General features: G+C 36.6%; 1 protein-coding gene across 1 annotated transcript in view; it reads right to left on the bottom strand.

Annotated features, from left to right (window-relative positions):
* Positions 1-3364: 3364 nt before the first annotated feature.
* SLCO1A2 (solute carrier organic anion transporter family member 1A2) overlaps positions 3365-18225 on the bottom strand; it is a 62448-nt gene continuing 47587 nt past the window's right edge. Inside the window, exons 12-14 of the mRNA XM_003265583.3 lie at positions 13889-13953; positions 13222-13339; positions 3365-8544 (exon numbers count right to left, since the gene is read on the bottom strand). Of these exons, the coding sequence (XP_003265631.1) occupies positions 8325-8544; positions 13222-13339; positions 13889-13953 (403 nt within the window). The 3' untranslated portion in view covers positions 3365-8324. The remainder of the gene's footprint in view (positions 8545-13221; positions 13340-13888; positions 13954-18225) is intronic.

Raw genomic sequence — 18225 nt, 5'->3', positions numbered from 1 at the left:
TCATCTTGCTGTATTGAGCCTTTTATTAATATGAAATGTCTTTATCTCTTTTAACCTTTTTAAAATTAAAAGTCTATTTTTTCTCATATTAGTATAGCCATTCCTGCTCTCTTTTGGTTATTGTTTACCTATCACTCACTTTCAGTCGATTTGTGTCTTTGCATCTTACGTGAGTTTTTTGTAGACAACATGGAGTTGGTTCATTTTTTTAATCCATTCTGCCAATCTCTGTCTTTTGATTGGAGAGTTTAATCTATTTAAATTTAAAGTAATTACTGATAAGGAAAGACTTATTTCTGTCATCTTCTTACTTGTTTTATATTGTTTTCTATGTTGCTTTTTTTGTCCCTCCTTTTCTGAATTACTGTCTTCTTTTGTGTTTAATTTTTTTAGTAATTAAGTATTTATATTTCTTTCTCATTTCTTTTTGTGTATACTGTATAGCTTTTTTGGTGTGGTTACTATGGGGATTACATTTAAAAATCTTAAAATTATAACAGTTTAATTTGAATTTATACCAGTTTAACTTCAATAACATACACAATTCTGCTCTCTTACAACTCCATCCCCAACTCTTTTGGTTGTTGACCACAAAATTACATCCTTATTAGGCATTGTGTACACTGTGTGCCCAAAACATAAACTAATGATTTTTTTTTAAGACAAGGTCTGGCTCTATCACCCAGGCTGAAGTGCAGTGGCACAATCTCAGTTCACTGAAACATCTGCCTCCTGGACTCAAGCCATGCTCCCACCTCAGCCTTCTGAGTAGCTGAGACCACAGGTGTGCGCTGACATGCCCAGCTAATTTCTGTATTTTTTTGTAGAGACAGCGTTTTGCCCTGTTTCCCAGGCTGGTCTCAAACTCATGAGCTCAAGTGATCTGCCCGCCTCAGCCTCACAAAGTGCTGGGATTACAGGTGTTAGCCACCCCATCTGGCCAATAATTATTTTGAATATATTAATCTTTTAAATTTCATATAAAACAAAATGTGGAGTTACAAACAAAAGTGTCAATATAATTTTTGTATAATATTAGTCTCTTAAAAAATGTAGAAAGTTAAAAGTAGAGTTATAAACTATTGTTATAATAATGCTAGCTTTTATGATTGCCCACATATTTACCTTTATTGAGATCTTTATTTCTTCATTACAGCTTCAATTTACTGTCCAGTGTCTTTTTATTTCACCCTGCAAGACTCCTGTGAGCATTTCTTTCAGGGAAGGTCTAGTGTTAATGAACTTGCTCAGCTTTTGTTTATATAGGAATGTCTTAATTTCTCCTTCACTTTTAAAGGATGATTTTGCCAGATGTAGAAGTATCAGTTCACAGGTTGATTTTTTTCTCTCTCTCAGCATTTTGAATGTACTTGCCCACTGCCTTCTTGCCTCCAAAGTTTCTGGTGAGAAATCTCCTGTTACTCTCATTGAGAATCCCTGATACGTGATGAGTCACTTCTCTCTTGCTGCTCTTAAAATGTTCTCTTTGTCTTTGTCTTTCAAAAGACAAAGTATGGATCTCTTTTAGTTCATCTTACTTGGAGTTTGTTGAGCTTGGATGTTTAAATTCATATTATTAATCAAATACAGGGAGTTTTCAGCTACTGTTTCTTCAAATATTCTCTCTTCCTCTTCCTCTTCCTCTTGGACTTCCACAATGTGCATGTTGGTCTGATGAATGGTGTCCCACAAGTCCATTAGGATCTCTCAACTTTTTCTCAATCTTCTACTCTTCTGTTCCTCAGACTCAGTAATTTTCATTGTCCTGTCTTTAAGTGTACTGATTCTTCTGCCTGCTTGAACCTGCCTTTGAATCCCTCTAGTATATTTTTCATTCCAGATGTGGTATTTTCAGCTTCGGAAATGTTTCTTTTCAAGTGTTCTATTTCTTTGTTGATATTTCCATTTTGTTTGCACATGATTTTCTTGACTTCCTCCACATCTTTCCTTAGCATATTTAAGAGAGTTGTTTTAAAGTTTTTGTCTAGTAGATCTACCATCAGGTCTTTTCTAGGAACAACTCCTATTGATTTATTTTCTTCCTTTGAATAGGCCATGCTTTTCTGTTTCTTTATATGCCTTGTGACTTTTTGTTGGAAGCTGGACATTTGAATCTAAAAAATATTGTAACTATAAATCAGTTATTTCCCCTTCCTTAGGGTTTGCTGTTGTTGTTTTTAATACTTATATGCTGCCTCTGTGCCAGGGATCAGCATAAAGTGTAAACTTGACATCTCTGGTCTTTTCTGAGCCTGTGTCTTTTCATGGCCATGTTCAGTACCTTTCTAATTTTCCCTATATATACAGTTGCTATTAAATATCTTAGTCTTTAATGTCTGGCTCCCAAAGGGAGAAAAATAAAAAAATGAAAGGGGGAAAAGTAGTGCTGGCTCTTTAAATCCTCTGGAAATCACTTCAATTGATGAGGGAGGGGATTGCAACAACGAGGGGAGGTGCAAAAACAATGGCTGCCCATTTACGTGTTTGCATCTTTGTGGTTAGAAGCAGCAACCAGCATTCTGAGAACAGCTACCTGAAATTTGAAGGACAGGATGATTTTGCCCGCCCTGGCCCCCACACATTGCTTGCAAGCTGCTCCTGGAACAAGTGCTCAGCTGCCTGCCATGGAACTGGTAGATGGGTAGTTGCTACTCTACTAATGGCTGAAATTGACCAAAATTAACCTCAATTTATGTCTAAGCCTTCCCTTGGAAGTTGTAAGCCTTCCCTTGGAAGTTGTAAGCCTTCAATAGGCTCCAGAGTTTCAAAATAGTTACATAAGACATAATCTGCCAATTAATTTGTTGTCTAAGTAGGAAGACAGATTTCTGGTGCTCCCTACTCTGCTATCCTCCCAGAATCTTCTAGGACAAATTATTTTTACATAGATAATTGTTTTTGGAAGCTTCGTCTAAGTTACAATAAAAAAGAGAAACAAAACCTTGCATTTTTATAATCTTCAAAGTAGTTTATACCTTATTTTATTTTCTCCTCTCCTTTCTTTCATCCTATGTTCTCTCACTCCTCCCTTCTGTTCTTCCTTCAAAACTAATTTAGTGCTTTTCCAGTTTGGGGGCATTTTACATTTGGTGAATTAACCATTTAATTCCTCAATTCTTTCTTCTTGTCAACCTTTGACCATTTTCCTTTTAACCCTTCCATTGGAAGAAACTGGATGATGAGATTAATTGCTGACTGAGGTTACTATCACTGGATTCATGTTTCCCATGTTCTCTCCAGCCTTTCTCCCCTTTGAAGGAGGGGAGACAACTTAGATAACTGAAAGTGGTGTATATTTTTGTAACCTCTAGGGAAGAGGAGAAGGGAAGGGACATGGAAGAGAGAAGATATGATTAAGCCAATGTAAACATTGTTAAAAAATTTATTTGTAATTTTTTTTGTTCATTTGTTAAGTAACATCATTCCTTAAATATAAAAGCAATCTTACAGGATTATGCAATAGTGTCTCACACAGAAATGACTCCAAAGCTCTCCTTGAAAAGTTGCCTCTTCTGAATTTCATGACCTTTCTTAAGGGTAAGAAGACACTGCCAAAGAGGCCTCTGACCACAGGATCATTTGATCATTACTAACTGTACAGGAATATTTACAACAGTAAGACAGTGAAGTTGTGGAGTCTAGAGGGGAAGGGGCAGAAGTGTGCACAGGTGTGGGGAATGGTGACAATGGAGGCACTGCCCATCTTCCCATGACTCTCTGAAACAAGCATGATGCAGATTGGTTTAGGGGCATGAAGGTGGGTCTGAGCAGGAGGACATGAGGAGAGGAGGGATGGCGGAATTTTATCTGGAGCCTTTCACATGGAGGGAAGTTTTGTATGGTAGCTCTGGTGTATTAAAATAAAACATCAATTGTATGAGCATAATAGACATTCTAGTTCTTCACCAGCTGGGGATCTGTCACCTTATTTCCTAATGAACTCGTGTTTTTCCACAAGTTGTTCTCACCTGCTACCATTACAGACTGGTCCAGACCTGCTTATCCTTTTGTTTCCCACAGCCTATTTCAGTGCAAGGCCTCATTTCCATGAGACTCTGGGAGAACAGCATGCATTCTGGGCAGGGTGGGACACAGTGATGGGATGGAATGTGGTCTGGCTGGGAAGTCAAGAGATGGATTCCAGGTTTGAGGATGGATTGCAGCTGGATGCATTGATGGCATAAGACCAGAAAGTACAAGGTGCTCCCTGTGTTTGGATCACAGGGGATGCCTTCTGAAGGAGCCCTCTGCACAGGACTGTGTTAACAAATCATCTGCCCTTGATGCTCAAGTTTGTTCCTCCAACCTAGAAACTTTTAAACATTGGTGTAGTTTCTCCATGTTGGGAAGGCTTAGGGGTCGGGAACTTGGCACAGGACCCAGTTACTCATCCTCTTTTATGCCTCTTGGGATTCTACAGAAAAGCATTCTCTGCTCTCTTCTCCTGGCTAAGGGCTCGGGAGAATTTCCTCAAGGAGGCCTGAAACCTGCACTCTCCAGTTCCTTGGCAAGCAAACAATGGCTTACCCTACTGCCTGCTTGCCTCTTTTTCCTTTTCTCCTTGGTAATAAATTTGAGGGATCTAAGAATGCCAGAACAGGAATTCTCCAGGCCCAGTAAATAAGAACCATTCTGTCAATTTCTATATTTTCTTATTTAGAAATCATACTTTTTTAACATCTATAACCTACCTCTTCCACCAGGAGCTTTCTCTGATAATGACCTTGGTTCAAGGAGCATGAGTGATTTTTAGATGGTGAACGTTCAGTCAATGTATGATTTATGCCAGGAGAAGTGGGATAGTACCCTTTTTGGAAAGGCTACAAAGTCAAATTATTTACATTCTGAAAATGGGGATGCATGAGAGGACCCACAAAGAGGAGGTTCACCTATGAATCATCAAGTATCTGATCTAACAGCTCCGGTTACGTAACATTCTGGTTACATAACATTTCAAGCTTTTGGTTACAAAACATTTCGAGCTTTTCTTTAATTACTTAGTCTTTGTCTTGTGTGCCTTATTGTTAGTAGAGACATAAGAGAATTTCCACAGAAAATCCCACCTCGGACTTTACTCAGTGTTGAACTGACTTGTTATTCTTAATATATTTATTCAGCTGCAATCCCTAGTGTCCTTCCAGAGACTGATTAAAAGGCTGCTCTAATATACCAGAAAGACTAAGGGTCTTTACCACTTCATGTGCTGTTACTCAAATGTCTTAAAATCATCTGAGGAGAAGTTAATGATTTTAGGAGGAGAAATTAATGATTTTAGGAGGAGTAGTATTTTTTCAATGTAGATAAATAATATTTATTTCATAATAATAAATGATTCTGATGGCACTATTTCCACCCATGGAAGTCATTCTGGTTCTGTCTCCATGTCTATCTACACAATGATCACCCTTCTGGGAGGAGGAAAAGTTCCTTATGGAGAACTCAACCCCAGCCCTTGAACCTTAAGGGTGTGTGTATTCTGAGGTGTTCAAGCATCTCCCCAATAATGTGGAGATCTAGCAGAAACCCATTTACCTGATGTAATGCTATATGACTCCACAAAGCAACATTTCATTGCTTTGAAATAAAAAATTAATTAAGATAAAACCATAGGTGGATTCACAAAGAAACTGTGTGAGCATCTGTAAATATAGGTTAATTTTTGAATTATAAGTAATATATTAAACCACTATTTCTAGTTTCATTAACTTTATACTCCCCACACTATTAAGTAAAAAAATTACTGACTCTTGACTTCTCACTACCTGTTCTCTTGTTTCTCTTCTCCAGGTCTGTCTGCTATGCCATTATCTCTACCCTCATGAGGATAGTACAAGTGCTCAGAATAAGAACTAAACTCCCAGGCTTCATGTATACCAACAACAGAGGTCATGAGGGATCCCAAAGCACTCCAACACCCACTTTCTCTGACCTGCTTTCTCCCACTAAGAAGTGTCAAAGGAGAACCCTACGTTTTCAGAGTAAAATGCCATCTCCTCCATGAGGGGATAAAAGTGATGCCAAGGTACTAAGTCCATAGCCATGTCTCTCTGGGCCTATGATGCTCCATTGAGGGAGTTCAAGTGCGTGAATTGTCCACAAAGTAAGACTCAGCTTTCTCAGATCATCTCAAATCTATCAATAGGGATGATGAATGGGCCTCAGGAGCTTGAGTAAGTTTTTGCTTATTCAGTTTTGCTCCATGACAAGAGGTCACCAGGGAGCCCAGTCACCACCTCGCCTAATTTTGACACTCATGGTTTCACCAGCACTATCTGCTTTGAATCCATAAGAACTAACCTCATTATGTCCTCTGCTCCCATTTATGTCAGTCACCTAAATAGCCACAGAATTCCAAGCTATCTCTCATTTCCCTTCTTCTAATTTCCATAAGTCTAACTTCCATATATATCCTATTTGCTTCTTTTTATCTCAGATTCCAGTTCAGAAATGAGCATTCTCTTCACCATCGCACACTCCGCAAAATCTGATTTCCCCTGAAACCTTCTCTTGCAGTGGCTGTTTACTTTTTCTTGCTGCTCTGTGAATATAGGTAAGTCTTTTCTCCTTGTTTTAGTTTCCAGGCCATTCTCCTCACTTCCTCCCACCACAAAGGAAGTGGCTCCACATTTCATGTCATCAGATCTTAATACAATATCTCACTGCTGCAGTCATACCTACATCAAAGTTAAACTCCCCCTTTCCAATGATTTTAGTTCCTCTCTCTTGTTTCAAAGCCATTCTCAGCTTGAACCTTGGTTATTTTTTATATGCCCTGAGTTGAAGTCTCAAACTTCATGGAACTGAAACTTAACTTTTCATCCTTCCCCCTAAACCTGTTCTGTACAACCTTTCTCTTCTCAGTTGCTTTCTTTTTTCATATGATGCATCTGATCATTTGGGAAATCATATTAACCTATAAAGCATCTGTACAAAGTCCTTCAGTTAACAGGCCTGCTTTCTGTCCAGCTACCAACTCACACTTTGAACTGGCAACTCAGTTTCATACTTCCATTCCAGGTTCCTTCTAGGTGTATTCTGTATTTCAGCTTCCTCCACTCTGTTGTATCCCTGCAGACACTCTCACTCCGTTTACAGTACACATAAATAACCATAGTGTATTGACACCCACTTTTCCCACCCTTCCTTACTCCATTCTCTTCATTCATTAGGAATTTATGTCATTCTCATATATTAATTGTCATTTCAACAGGAAGGAGAATAAGGAGTAGACAAACGGGTATTTGTCTGTTCATTCTGTTCTCTTTTACCAGAAGTCCTATATTAATAAGTCCTTTTCTATGTCTAAAATCCCTCAGTTTTTAATTTTATCCATAATTTACAAAATAATAATATAAGTAGATTTAGCTTTTATTATGTACCTTAGCCTTTACTAACCTCTGTTTCATAACAGAAGCTACTGTCTAAGATTATTTTTGGAAAATTAGTGTTCGTGTTCTGCCTTAGGACACAATGGGTGGTATAAGCATTGGTCTAAAGAGTCCTGAATCTGAGAAAGTGGTTTTTTGACAGTATCTGACATTACAAACAGCCTTTAAGAGCTGGAGTTTTTATAATATTTTCCTTTCATCCTTTGAATCAGACACATGTTTTTAAGGAAGACTTTAGTCACCGGATTTGAATTACTGAAAAAAAAAAAATCCAACAATCTTTGCCTCATGATTTTTAATAACCTGCTTAAGTTTGTCAGTACTCTGTACAAATTGAGCAAATGTATGAGTAATAAAGAAGAGAAAAAATTGAAAGTAGGAGAGTATATTTATGAGTATTCTATTATATAGGAGTCATGCCTAGAATGAATAAGAAGAGTTAAAGAACGATTCCTAAATAGAATAAGAAGGTGTAGGCTTCTCTCACATGGAAGTGATAAACTTGAATAAGATATTTAAATCTTCACATAACAGAATGAGAATTTAGGCATCTGAATAATTCCAATATCAAAGCACAAATTTAGTGGAATTAAATAGGTTTTCATAACAGAAAATTTTTAGAACTATTAGTAGAAGGAGATGTAGGAAGTACACCCTCACTTCAATGAATTAAGAGAAATTGCTGTTTCAACATAAAAATAAAGCTGGCTCTAAAAATCTTCTTTAGGGGGCTGTTATAGATGTCCCTCGTAGGAAAACTTAAGTGTCATTGATACCTTAGAAATATCATTAGTGAACATTTTATTATTTTGCGTTAAGAGATTTTTTTTAGGTTCTTAAAGACAAGAAAAAGTTATCTATTGTATCTCTATTGATTTTTAAAACAAGTTGTACAGCATGTTATCTAATTCTGAAAAAAGTAATATAATAGGACAATTACAATTTAATTTTCAATTCATCATCTTTCAAAACCGTGGACTTTTGGTATATATCTTTGCACTCATTTTCCTTCCCTTTGACTTTTGTCTCTATAAGCTCAGTTCCTGAAGAGGCATTTTCACCAGGTAGATGACACTTCCTCAAAAGAATTAAGATGATTAAGGCTGGAACAAAGCTTGATCCTCTTAGTGCTGCCGGCAATCCGAGGTAGATGTATCTATTTTTTTAAAGTTAAAACATATTAAGTATTACATAGACAATGTGGTTAGTGCAAACTAAATTTGTATATCTTTATATTTTATTTTGATAAAAACAGCAGCTGATGGTTTTGCATGCTGATCTTATATAAGCAACTTTGCTAAACTCTTTTATTAATTTCAGTATTTGTTAAAATATTTTGTTTTTTTAATTTTCCCATTGAGAAAATCCAAATTTATTTTCATCTTTTCTAATGTTTTGTTATTGTTGTTATAACTAGTTTTTCATTGAGTAGGATCTTCACCTCAAAATTAATACTGATAGTGATAGCAGTTTTATTCTAGTATTTAGTAAGAATGCTTCCAAAGAATCATCATGAATTATAATATATACTCTTGTGAGAGTTTCTTTAGATGACCTTGATCAGATTAAGAAAGTTATTTTCTATTATGAGCTTGCTCAAAATTTTAATGATGAATGTGCATAATATAACCAAATAACTTTTCTGCTTGTAGTCAGAAGAATATACAAGGTTTTCTACCTTTATTGTGTTAATAGCGTCTATTACACCAACAGATTTTCTGATGTTGACCTATCCTAGCATGCTTAAAATAAACTGTATTTGTAATTTTTCTACATTATTAGATTCAATATATCAATTTTTTTGTAGAATTTTTGCATGTATAAGATTAGCCTACAAATTTTTTTCTTGTACTGAACTTGTCCAGTGTGACTATTAAGATTGTACTAGCTTTGTGAAATGAATTACAAAATTTTCCCTTTTTCTGTTTCTGAGAATAACTTGCATAATTTATGAATGAATCATCAGTTCATTGTAGGTTTTTTCAGACTTTCCCGAAAAATATCTGAACTTGGTGCCTTTGGGAGATGAGCATTTTTGAAGGTTTTGCATTTTTAAGTAACTATAAAAATATTCATATTTCTATAGATTTATAATAAAATTTGGTAATATATAATTGTCTAGAAAAAAATCTATTTAATATGTTTCTAAATTGTTATATCTAAAATCCCTATGTAAGTATTGTAATATCTGTACTTATATTAGCTTCTTCATCCTTAATGATGTTTTATTTGTGTCTCCTCTCTTTCTTTGTTTGCCTTTCCACAGTATCGTTATTAGTAATATCTTTGAACCTTTACAAAAACGTAGCTCTTTACTTTCTTATTCCTTCTATGGTATATAGTCTATTTATTAATTTCTGCATCTCATTTTTATCTTTCTACTTCTAAAATTTTCTTTTATTATGAAATATTACTAGAATTCAGAAAAAAATGGACACCAGTGATTGGATTTAAGGCCTACTGTAATCCAGTATAACCTCATTTTAACTTAACTAATTCCACTTGTAAATGCTCTATCTGCAAATAAGGTCACATTGTGAAGTTCTGAGTGAATATCAAATTTTGAGGAACACTAAACCCTGTACAAGGTGTTTTGCCTCATTAATTGGATTAAAACATTGAATCTGGATTTAGTCTCTTGACTTAGAAGTACCTTATTCTTCCTTTGGAAGCTGATATCAGAAACCACTGCCTATTTTGAGACATAGAGCCTGTGAATTCAGCTTTGTTTACTCCTTTATGTTTCTGTTTAATTTCTGAAAAAACAGATGTTTAGGATGATGTTTATATTGTCTTTTAACCAAGATATGTCCCTTCTGAATTTTAAAAAATACATTGTATCAATTATTCTTATTTGAGATAGGAAATACATCAATATGTAAATTATTGAGTCATTTATCAGGTTGTTCTACATCATTTGTATATATTTTATTGGTTTTTTCTAAATTCTAAGTTCATTAATTTTCAGCCTTTTATATGTAAATGTATATATGTATATATTTATATACATATTATATTTTAAATGTATAAATATATACATATTTATATGCATATATGTATATAAACATATATACCTATGTGTATATACATATGTGAATATATATTGCATATATATTTGCATATGTAAAACAGCTATACATATGTAAATATACATTATTTATACACATATGTAAATAAATATGTATATACGTACTTATATGTATGTATTAATATACATATTTATATACATATATTTGTACATATGCAAATATATACATATGTGTATATGTATTTATACATTTAAAGCTCTAAAAATCCCTTTGATTACTGATTGGTTTAGCTTCATCCCACAAGTTTTCTTATTCAGTGCTTTCATTGACATAGAGTTCTAATTATTTAATTCTGCTTATTGTAATTTATTCTTTAAACCATGAGTAATTTAAGTCTGCATTTTTTTTCTACTTTTCAAACATTTGAGATTTGGGCATCTTTTATTATAGACTTTCATCTCCATTGCATTGTGAACAGAAAACAGGATATATGTGGTATCAATACTTTTTTTTAACTTTTTAGTGGCATAGGTGCTGATATTTCGGTTAACAATTATCCATGTGTTCATGTAGATATAGATATAGATGTATTATAGATTCATATAGATTATATATATTCATATAGAATATACATTTATCTGTATATTCAATTACTTTTGTACAATTTGAAGTTGAAATATACTGTATCCTCACTCATTTTCATCTGTGTTCAATATTCATTTGTAGGACAAGTATATTGAAATTTTCCATTCTGTAGATTTCTTCTTACAATTTTATAAGTTTTTGTTTTGTATATTTGAGGTTATGTTGATAGATTTACATAGGTTCATAATTTTTCTATATTTTTTGTAGTGTTTTCCTTTTATTATTAATATCCCTGTTTAACCCTATTAATTTTTTCCCTTTAACTTATACTTTGTTTAAATCATTAATATAACTACAGAAGTTGATTTAGTATGTGCCTGGTAGATCTTTTTAAAACCTTATCTTCAATCATCTTATATTTTTGATCTGTCTCTTATAAACAACATGTAGTTCAAATTTTGAAAAGTCCAATATAAAAATTGCTATCTTTTAACCAGCAAGTTTAACCAATCTGCAAAACCACTTAGGCCTATTTTTTAACTTATTTGTGTGGGTTTTTTTCTTATGAATTACCACTATTGCATTTTCTCCCCTTCTATTGGTTGGAATAAATCTAATTAATCATTTTCACATTTTTAGCAAAATTTAAAGGTAATCAGAAGTTTGTTCTCAAGAATTGTTAAACAGTCTAAGATTTTACTTCATTTGTAAGCTAACAGGCTAGCCTGCCACAGTTTCAAGGATGCTAACAAAAGATACAAGGCTCATAGGTCAGAGACAAAGGACTTTTTTCACTCACAACACAGAAGTCAGCACAAGCTTCATGTTCAGTTTGGTTTTCCTTACCTTCCAAGTCCCAAAGTGGTGAGACAGAGGGAGAACCAGGTAAACGTGCACACAGTGGATTTGGGCCACAGTTAGAAAGTCCTGAATTTAGGAAACCCCAATCTTTTAAATGGGCTTCAAAAAAAATCTGCCCAAAGTTTGCCCCAGAGAGAGACATTTTCTTATCATCATGGACAACAAACTACCTGCCCTCTGTCCTTGAGAGAGACACTATTTATATCTTCCAAGGTCATTTACTGTTCCAACATCCTTGAAAATATAGTCTAGAAAAAATGCTCTCAGTGCCCCTGCTAACAAGAAAAGCAGAAATGTAGGGATCCAAGGAGAATTGTCTACCAACAATATTTACCCTTATTTCTAGAATATCTTGGCTTCTGGTAGATTTTCTCACGGATACACCATTTCATTGACCAGTCTAATTGGTCTGACTAACAGAGAATGGAGCCAAGTCTGTTTAATGTGTCTCAAGCACCATTTAATTCAGGATACTATCAACAAGAATCCAAGAAGCAGGATGAGGCCAGCCCTCAATAGTGACCCTTAGGGTTCCTCAACTGTGGTAGAAATCCACAGCATACATAGCATGTATTTCCCTCAGCATCACTCCTGGGGAGCTCTGGGGGAAAGGGGAATAGATACAGGGATGAATCTCCTGCTGTCTGCTCTCCCCATACTTCTTGATATATGTCCTTTTGCTGATCAAGACCAATATCTTAGAATGCTTTAAACAATGGTAAATTGTTTTATATTGAATGAAGTAGCTTTATCATTGCCCCCTCAAGAGAAGTTAATTCAAATTTAAACAAAAGTCAAATTTCCTAATGAAAAAGAACATGAAAATAGAAAGAACAAAGAGTTTTATTCAAAATTAGATTTGTATTTACCAAAGAGAAGGCATTAGGAGACATGAAAAAGATTGTTTCAGCAAAATTTAAAGAGGGAGAAAAGATATGATTTTGGAGACCAGAGACTGGTGGTGAGAGGACGTGAAGTGAGGCTTCAGACTCGTGAGATGAGGAAATCATGCAGGATAAAACAAAGGGCCTTTAGAAAGCAATATAAATTGGATAGGGATCAGTGCACAACCATTACCTTCAATATTGTGTTGACTGCTAAGAATTTCACAAACAACACTTTGAAAGCCAAGGTTAGGGAAGCCATGTATGCTTATATTTACCAAACACTTGAGAAATAATGGGAAAATACAATTCTAGTATGCAAATAAGGAATAGAGATATAACATCAGTATCTCTTCTGGAAATAAACACAAAAGTATTCTTTTCACTTGACAAAGAAAAAGTTACATATGAATGGTACTGTGTTATGCACAGTCTATGCTTATAAAACAATTTTAAACAAATTATTATCTTTACCTGAAGGTGGTGGAATCATATATCCTGCATGCCCCTGACTCACCACATTTCAAAGTTCCCCAGTGTAAACATGTGGAATCCATTAAAGCGCCAAAATATATAGGTGCAGGAATGCCAGCTACAATTAACAGGGAAAGAAAAATCTATCAACAAGAATTAAGATACTTGATTTATTTGGAAATATTTCAATTTTCTTTTTTTGTACTGCAAAGTTTATCAAAACATAAATCTAATGGTCTAAATTTTATTTTTAGAAATGATGAGTTACTTTTACTGTAAAGTTTCTAAATTATTAAAAGACAAGTAATCTTATGGTTAAATGCAACATAATTATTAGTAGAGTAGAACATTGAATTAAAGATTCTGAACTTTATATATATTCTTAAATGTTTTGGGCCAATTATATGTACATTTTATTTGGGCAGAGAATTTTCTTTCATTTTATTTTCAAATCTTCAAACAAAGAATAGTGTAATTAAGGTCAGACAGGGCCTTTTCAAGTAAAAGAGATTTTCTATCTCTTTGTGTGCTACATTCTCATATTTGTAATGTGCTTTTTACGTAAAGAAGGGACATTTGCTAGACTGTTTTTCTGAAATAATTATCTTGTTTATCTAGTATTTAATATTGTTCTGATAGGATGTAGGAAAAAAATAACTATTTTTACCAAATACTCTTGTGCAAAATGTATGTAATCCCACACCAAGGGACTTCTCTTCAGATTTCATGCACCTGAAAAGTAAATAAGTTTGTAAATAAAAGAAAAATAAAGATTTATAACTATCATATTGTCTCGAAAAGGCCAGTTGTAAGCTAATCACACATAATGAACATTCAAAATTTACTTTCATGCTCACTTATTGGTTATTCAGGGCTTTATTATCCAGCTGGCAGCCTACACAGGAGCCTATTTCTGGTCACTGGCACTTTACCCATCACTTTTTCTTATTAATGCCTATTTTATTGGTCGGGCATGGTGGCTCATCCCTGTAATCCCAGCACTTTGGGAGGCCAAGGCAGACGGATCACCTGAGGTCAGGAGTTCGAGACCAGCCTTGTCAACATGGTGAAACCCTGTCTCTACTAAAAATACAAAAAATTAGCTGGGTGTGGTGGTGGGTGCCTGTAATCCCAGCTACCTGGGAGGCCGAGGCAGGAGAATCACTTGAACCTGGAAGGCAGAGGTTGCAATGAGCTGAAATTGCGCCACTGCACTCCAGCCTGGGTGACAGAGCTACACTCCGTCTCAAAAAAAAAAAAAAAAAAAGTTTTTTTTTTTTTTTTTTTTGTTTTTTTTTGAGATGGAGTCTGGCTCTGTTGCCCAGGCTGGAGTGCAGTGGCGCGATCTCGGCTCACTGCAAGCTCCGCCTCCCGGGTTCACGCCATTCTCCTGCCTCAGCCTCTCTGAGTAGCTGGGACTAAAAAAATTGTTTTTAATAACACAGAAACTAGATACACTAAAAATCTGCAATAAGAATAACAATAAATAAATTTTATACAGTTCTTATTTAGAAAAGAACAAGAATACTCACTATCACAACTATAGTTAAATAAATCTTGGAGGTTTTAATTTATGCTATAAGAGAATTTTAGAAGTCTCAGATGTGTAAGGTTTGGAAGTGAAAAGACAAAACTTGTCATATTTACACACTGAAAAACCTACACAGAAAACCTAACAAAATCAACAAATTATTAGAACAAATAAGAAAGGATGCGGTATAAAAAGTAAATTTTTAAAAACAGCAGCATTCCTCTAAACCAGCAATAACCAACTAGAAAATATAAGAGAAAACAGTACTACACATATACCTATAGACCTATCTTTACTTATGCGTAGAGATGATAGAGATAAATATGGACACATACACACACACACACACAGACCCATCTGTCCAAAATAGTGCAATAATTTATGTTTATAAGGGAGGGGTAGAGCAGGGAGCTAAATAGAAGGCTCCACCAATCATCCCTCCTGAAGGAACACCAAATTTAACAACTATCTACATACAAAAAAAAAAACCTTTGTACGAACGAAAAATCAGGTGAGCACTCACAATACCTGGTTTTAACTTCGTATCACAGAAAGAGGCACAGAAGAGAGCAGGAAAAATGGTCTTGAATTGCCAACACCAGCCCTCCCATCCCCCAGCAGTGGCCACATGGCATGGAGAAGGAATCTGTGCACTTGGGAGAGGAAGAATGCAATGATTCTGAGACTTCATTAAATCCTATGCTGCCCTGTCACAGTGGAAAGCAAAACCAAGCTAAACTCAGCTGATTCTTACCCACGGAGGGAGCATTTAGACTAGCCATCACTGGAAAGTAATCACCCAGCCCCACAGTTAGAACTTGAGTTCCAGCAAGCCTCGCCACCATGGGCAAATGTGCTCTCCCTAAATAAACTTGAAAGGCAGTCTAGGCTGCAAGGACTACAACTCCTAGGCAAGTTCTAGTGCTGAGCTGGGCTCGGAGACAATGGACTTGGGAGTCACATCACCTACTGAGACACCAGCCAGGGAAGCTAAGGAAGTGCTTGTGCCACCCTTCACCCAACCCCAGGCAGCACAGCTTGTGGCTCCAAAAGAGAATCCTTCCTTCCACTTGAGGAGAGGGGAGGAATGAGTAAAGAGGACTTTGTCTTGCATCTGTGATACCAGCTCAGCCACAGTAGGATAGGGCACTGGTAAGGGTCATGAGGTGCCCATTCCAGGCCCTAGCTCCTGGCTGGCATTTCTAGACATACCCTGGACCAGAAGGGAACCTGCTGTCTTGAAGAGAAGGACTCAGTACTGGCGGGATACATCACATGCTGGCTAAAGGGCCCTTGGGGCCTGAATAACCAACAGCTATACTTACGTAGTATGTTATGGGCCCCGGGTGAGACTCAGGTGTGCTGTATTTAGATGAGACTCAGCACATTCAGAGCTGTGGCAGCTGTGGGGAGAGACTCTTTCTGTTTGAGAAAAGCACAGGCACAGGAAGCAAAGGGAATTCTGTCTTGCATCTTAGGTAACAGCTCAGCTACGGTGGGGTAGAGCAGCGGTTCCCAAATTTTTTGCTCCAGGGACTGGTTTCGTGGAACACAATTTTTCCACTGACCAGGCAGGAGTCGGAGATGATTTTGGATGAAACTGTTCCACCTCAGATCATCAGGCGTTAGTTAGATTCCCATGAGTGAGCAGCCTAGATCCCTCACATGTGCAGTTCACAATAGGGTTCACACTCCTATGAGAATCTAATGCTACAGCTGATCTGACAGGAGGCAGAGCTCAGGGGGTAATGCTCGCTGCTCCCTCCTGCTGTGAGGCCAGATTCCTACCAGGCCAGGGCCTGGTAATATTCTGTGGCCCAGTGGGGGTAGGCACCCCAGGGGTAAAGCACCAAGCATGTTTTTGCAGTTCCAGATTCTGGGCCTTGGGTCTTGGATGGCATTTCTGAACCTGCCCTCCTGGGCCAGAGGAGAGCTAACTGCCCTGAAGGGTGAGCCCTGGCCTAGCAGCATTCACACAGGCTGACTAAAGAACACTTGTGCCTTAAGTAAGCATCAGTGGTGGCCTGGCAGTGTCCCCTGTGGGCCTGTGGTGGTGGTGGTGGCCATGGGGTGGGGCTCCTCTGACTTTGGAAAGGGGAGAGAAGAGTAAAAGGGTGTTTCTCAGTCTGAGTGCCACCTCAGCCACACTAGAATAGAACACAAGGTAGATTTGTATGATTTTTTACCCATCCCAGGCTCCTGGATGGCATCTCTGGACCTTCCTGGGGACTGGGAAAACTCACAACTCTGAAGGGAAAGACAAAAACATGTCTGGATGACCACTGGATGATTGTAGAGTTGGGCCTTGAACAAACATAGGTGGTAGCCAGGTAGAGGTAACAGTGGGTCTTGGGTGAGACTAGTGCTGTGCTGGATTCCAATCTAACCCAGCACAGTCCCAGTGGTGGTGGCCACAGGGGTGCTTGCATCACCCTACCCCCAGTTCCAGGCAACTTAGCACAGAGAGACTCCATTTGTTTGGGGGAAATTAAGGCAAAAGAACAAGAATCTCTGCCTGGTAATCCAGAAAATTATTTTGGATCTTATCCAAGACCTCCAAAGTGGTAACTCTATGATTCTACATGAACCACAGCATTACTGGGCTTGGGGGCCCAAGTCCTTTTGAATACCTGGAAAGCCTGCTCAGGAAGGATGGCACAAACAAACCCAGACCGTGAAGACTACAATAAATGCCTAACTCTTCAATGCCCAGATATCAACAAACATTGACAAGCATAAAGAACATACAGGAAAATATGACCTCACCAAAGGAACTAAACAAGGCAGCAGGGACCAATCCTGGAGAAAGAGAGATATGTGACCTTTCAGATTGAGAATTCAAAATCAAAGAAATTCAAGATAATACAGAGAAAAAATTCAGAACACTATTAGATGAATTTTACAAAGAGGTTGACATAAATAAAAAGAATCAAGCAGTAATTCTACAGTTTAAAAAATGCAATGACATACTAAAGAATGCCTCAGAATCTCTTAATAGCAGAATTTATCAAGCAGAAGAAAGATTTAGTGAGCTTGAAGATAGGCTATTTGAAAATACACAGTAGAGGATACAAAAGAAAAAAAGAATAAAAAAAAGTGAAATGCACCTACACAATCTACAAAATAGTCTCTAAAGGGCAAATCTAAGAGCTATTTGCCTTAAAGAAAAGGTAGAGAAAGATATAAGAGTAGAAAGATAATTCAAAGGGATAATAGCAGAGAACTTCCCAAACCTAGAGAAAGGTACTGATATCCAAGGGCGAAAAGGTTATAGAACACCAAGCAGATTTAAACCAAAGAAGATTACCTCAAGGAATTCAATAAACCCCCTGAGGTCATGTGTAAATAAACAATTCTAAAAACAGCAAGAGAAACGAAGTGACTAACATACAATGGAGCTCCAATACAACTGGCAGCAGACTTTTCAGTGGAAACCTTACAGGCCAAGAGAGAATGGCATGACATATTTAAAG

The sequence above is a fragment of the Nomascus leucogenys genome, chromosome 23, assembly GCF_006542625.1.
Source record: "Nomascus leucogenys isolate Asia chromosome 23, Asia_NLE_v1, whole genome shotgun sequence".
Lineage (NCBI taxonomy): Eukaryota > Metazoa > Chordata > Mammalia > Primates > Hylobatidae > Nomascus > Nomascus leucogenys.
Note: the sequence above shows the minus strand (reverse complement) of the source record. Positions and strands in the feature narration are given on the sequence as shown.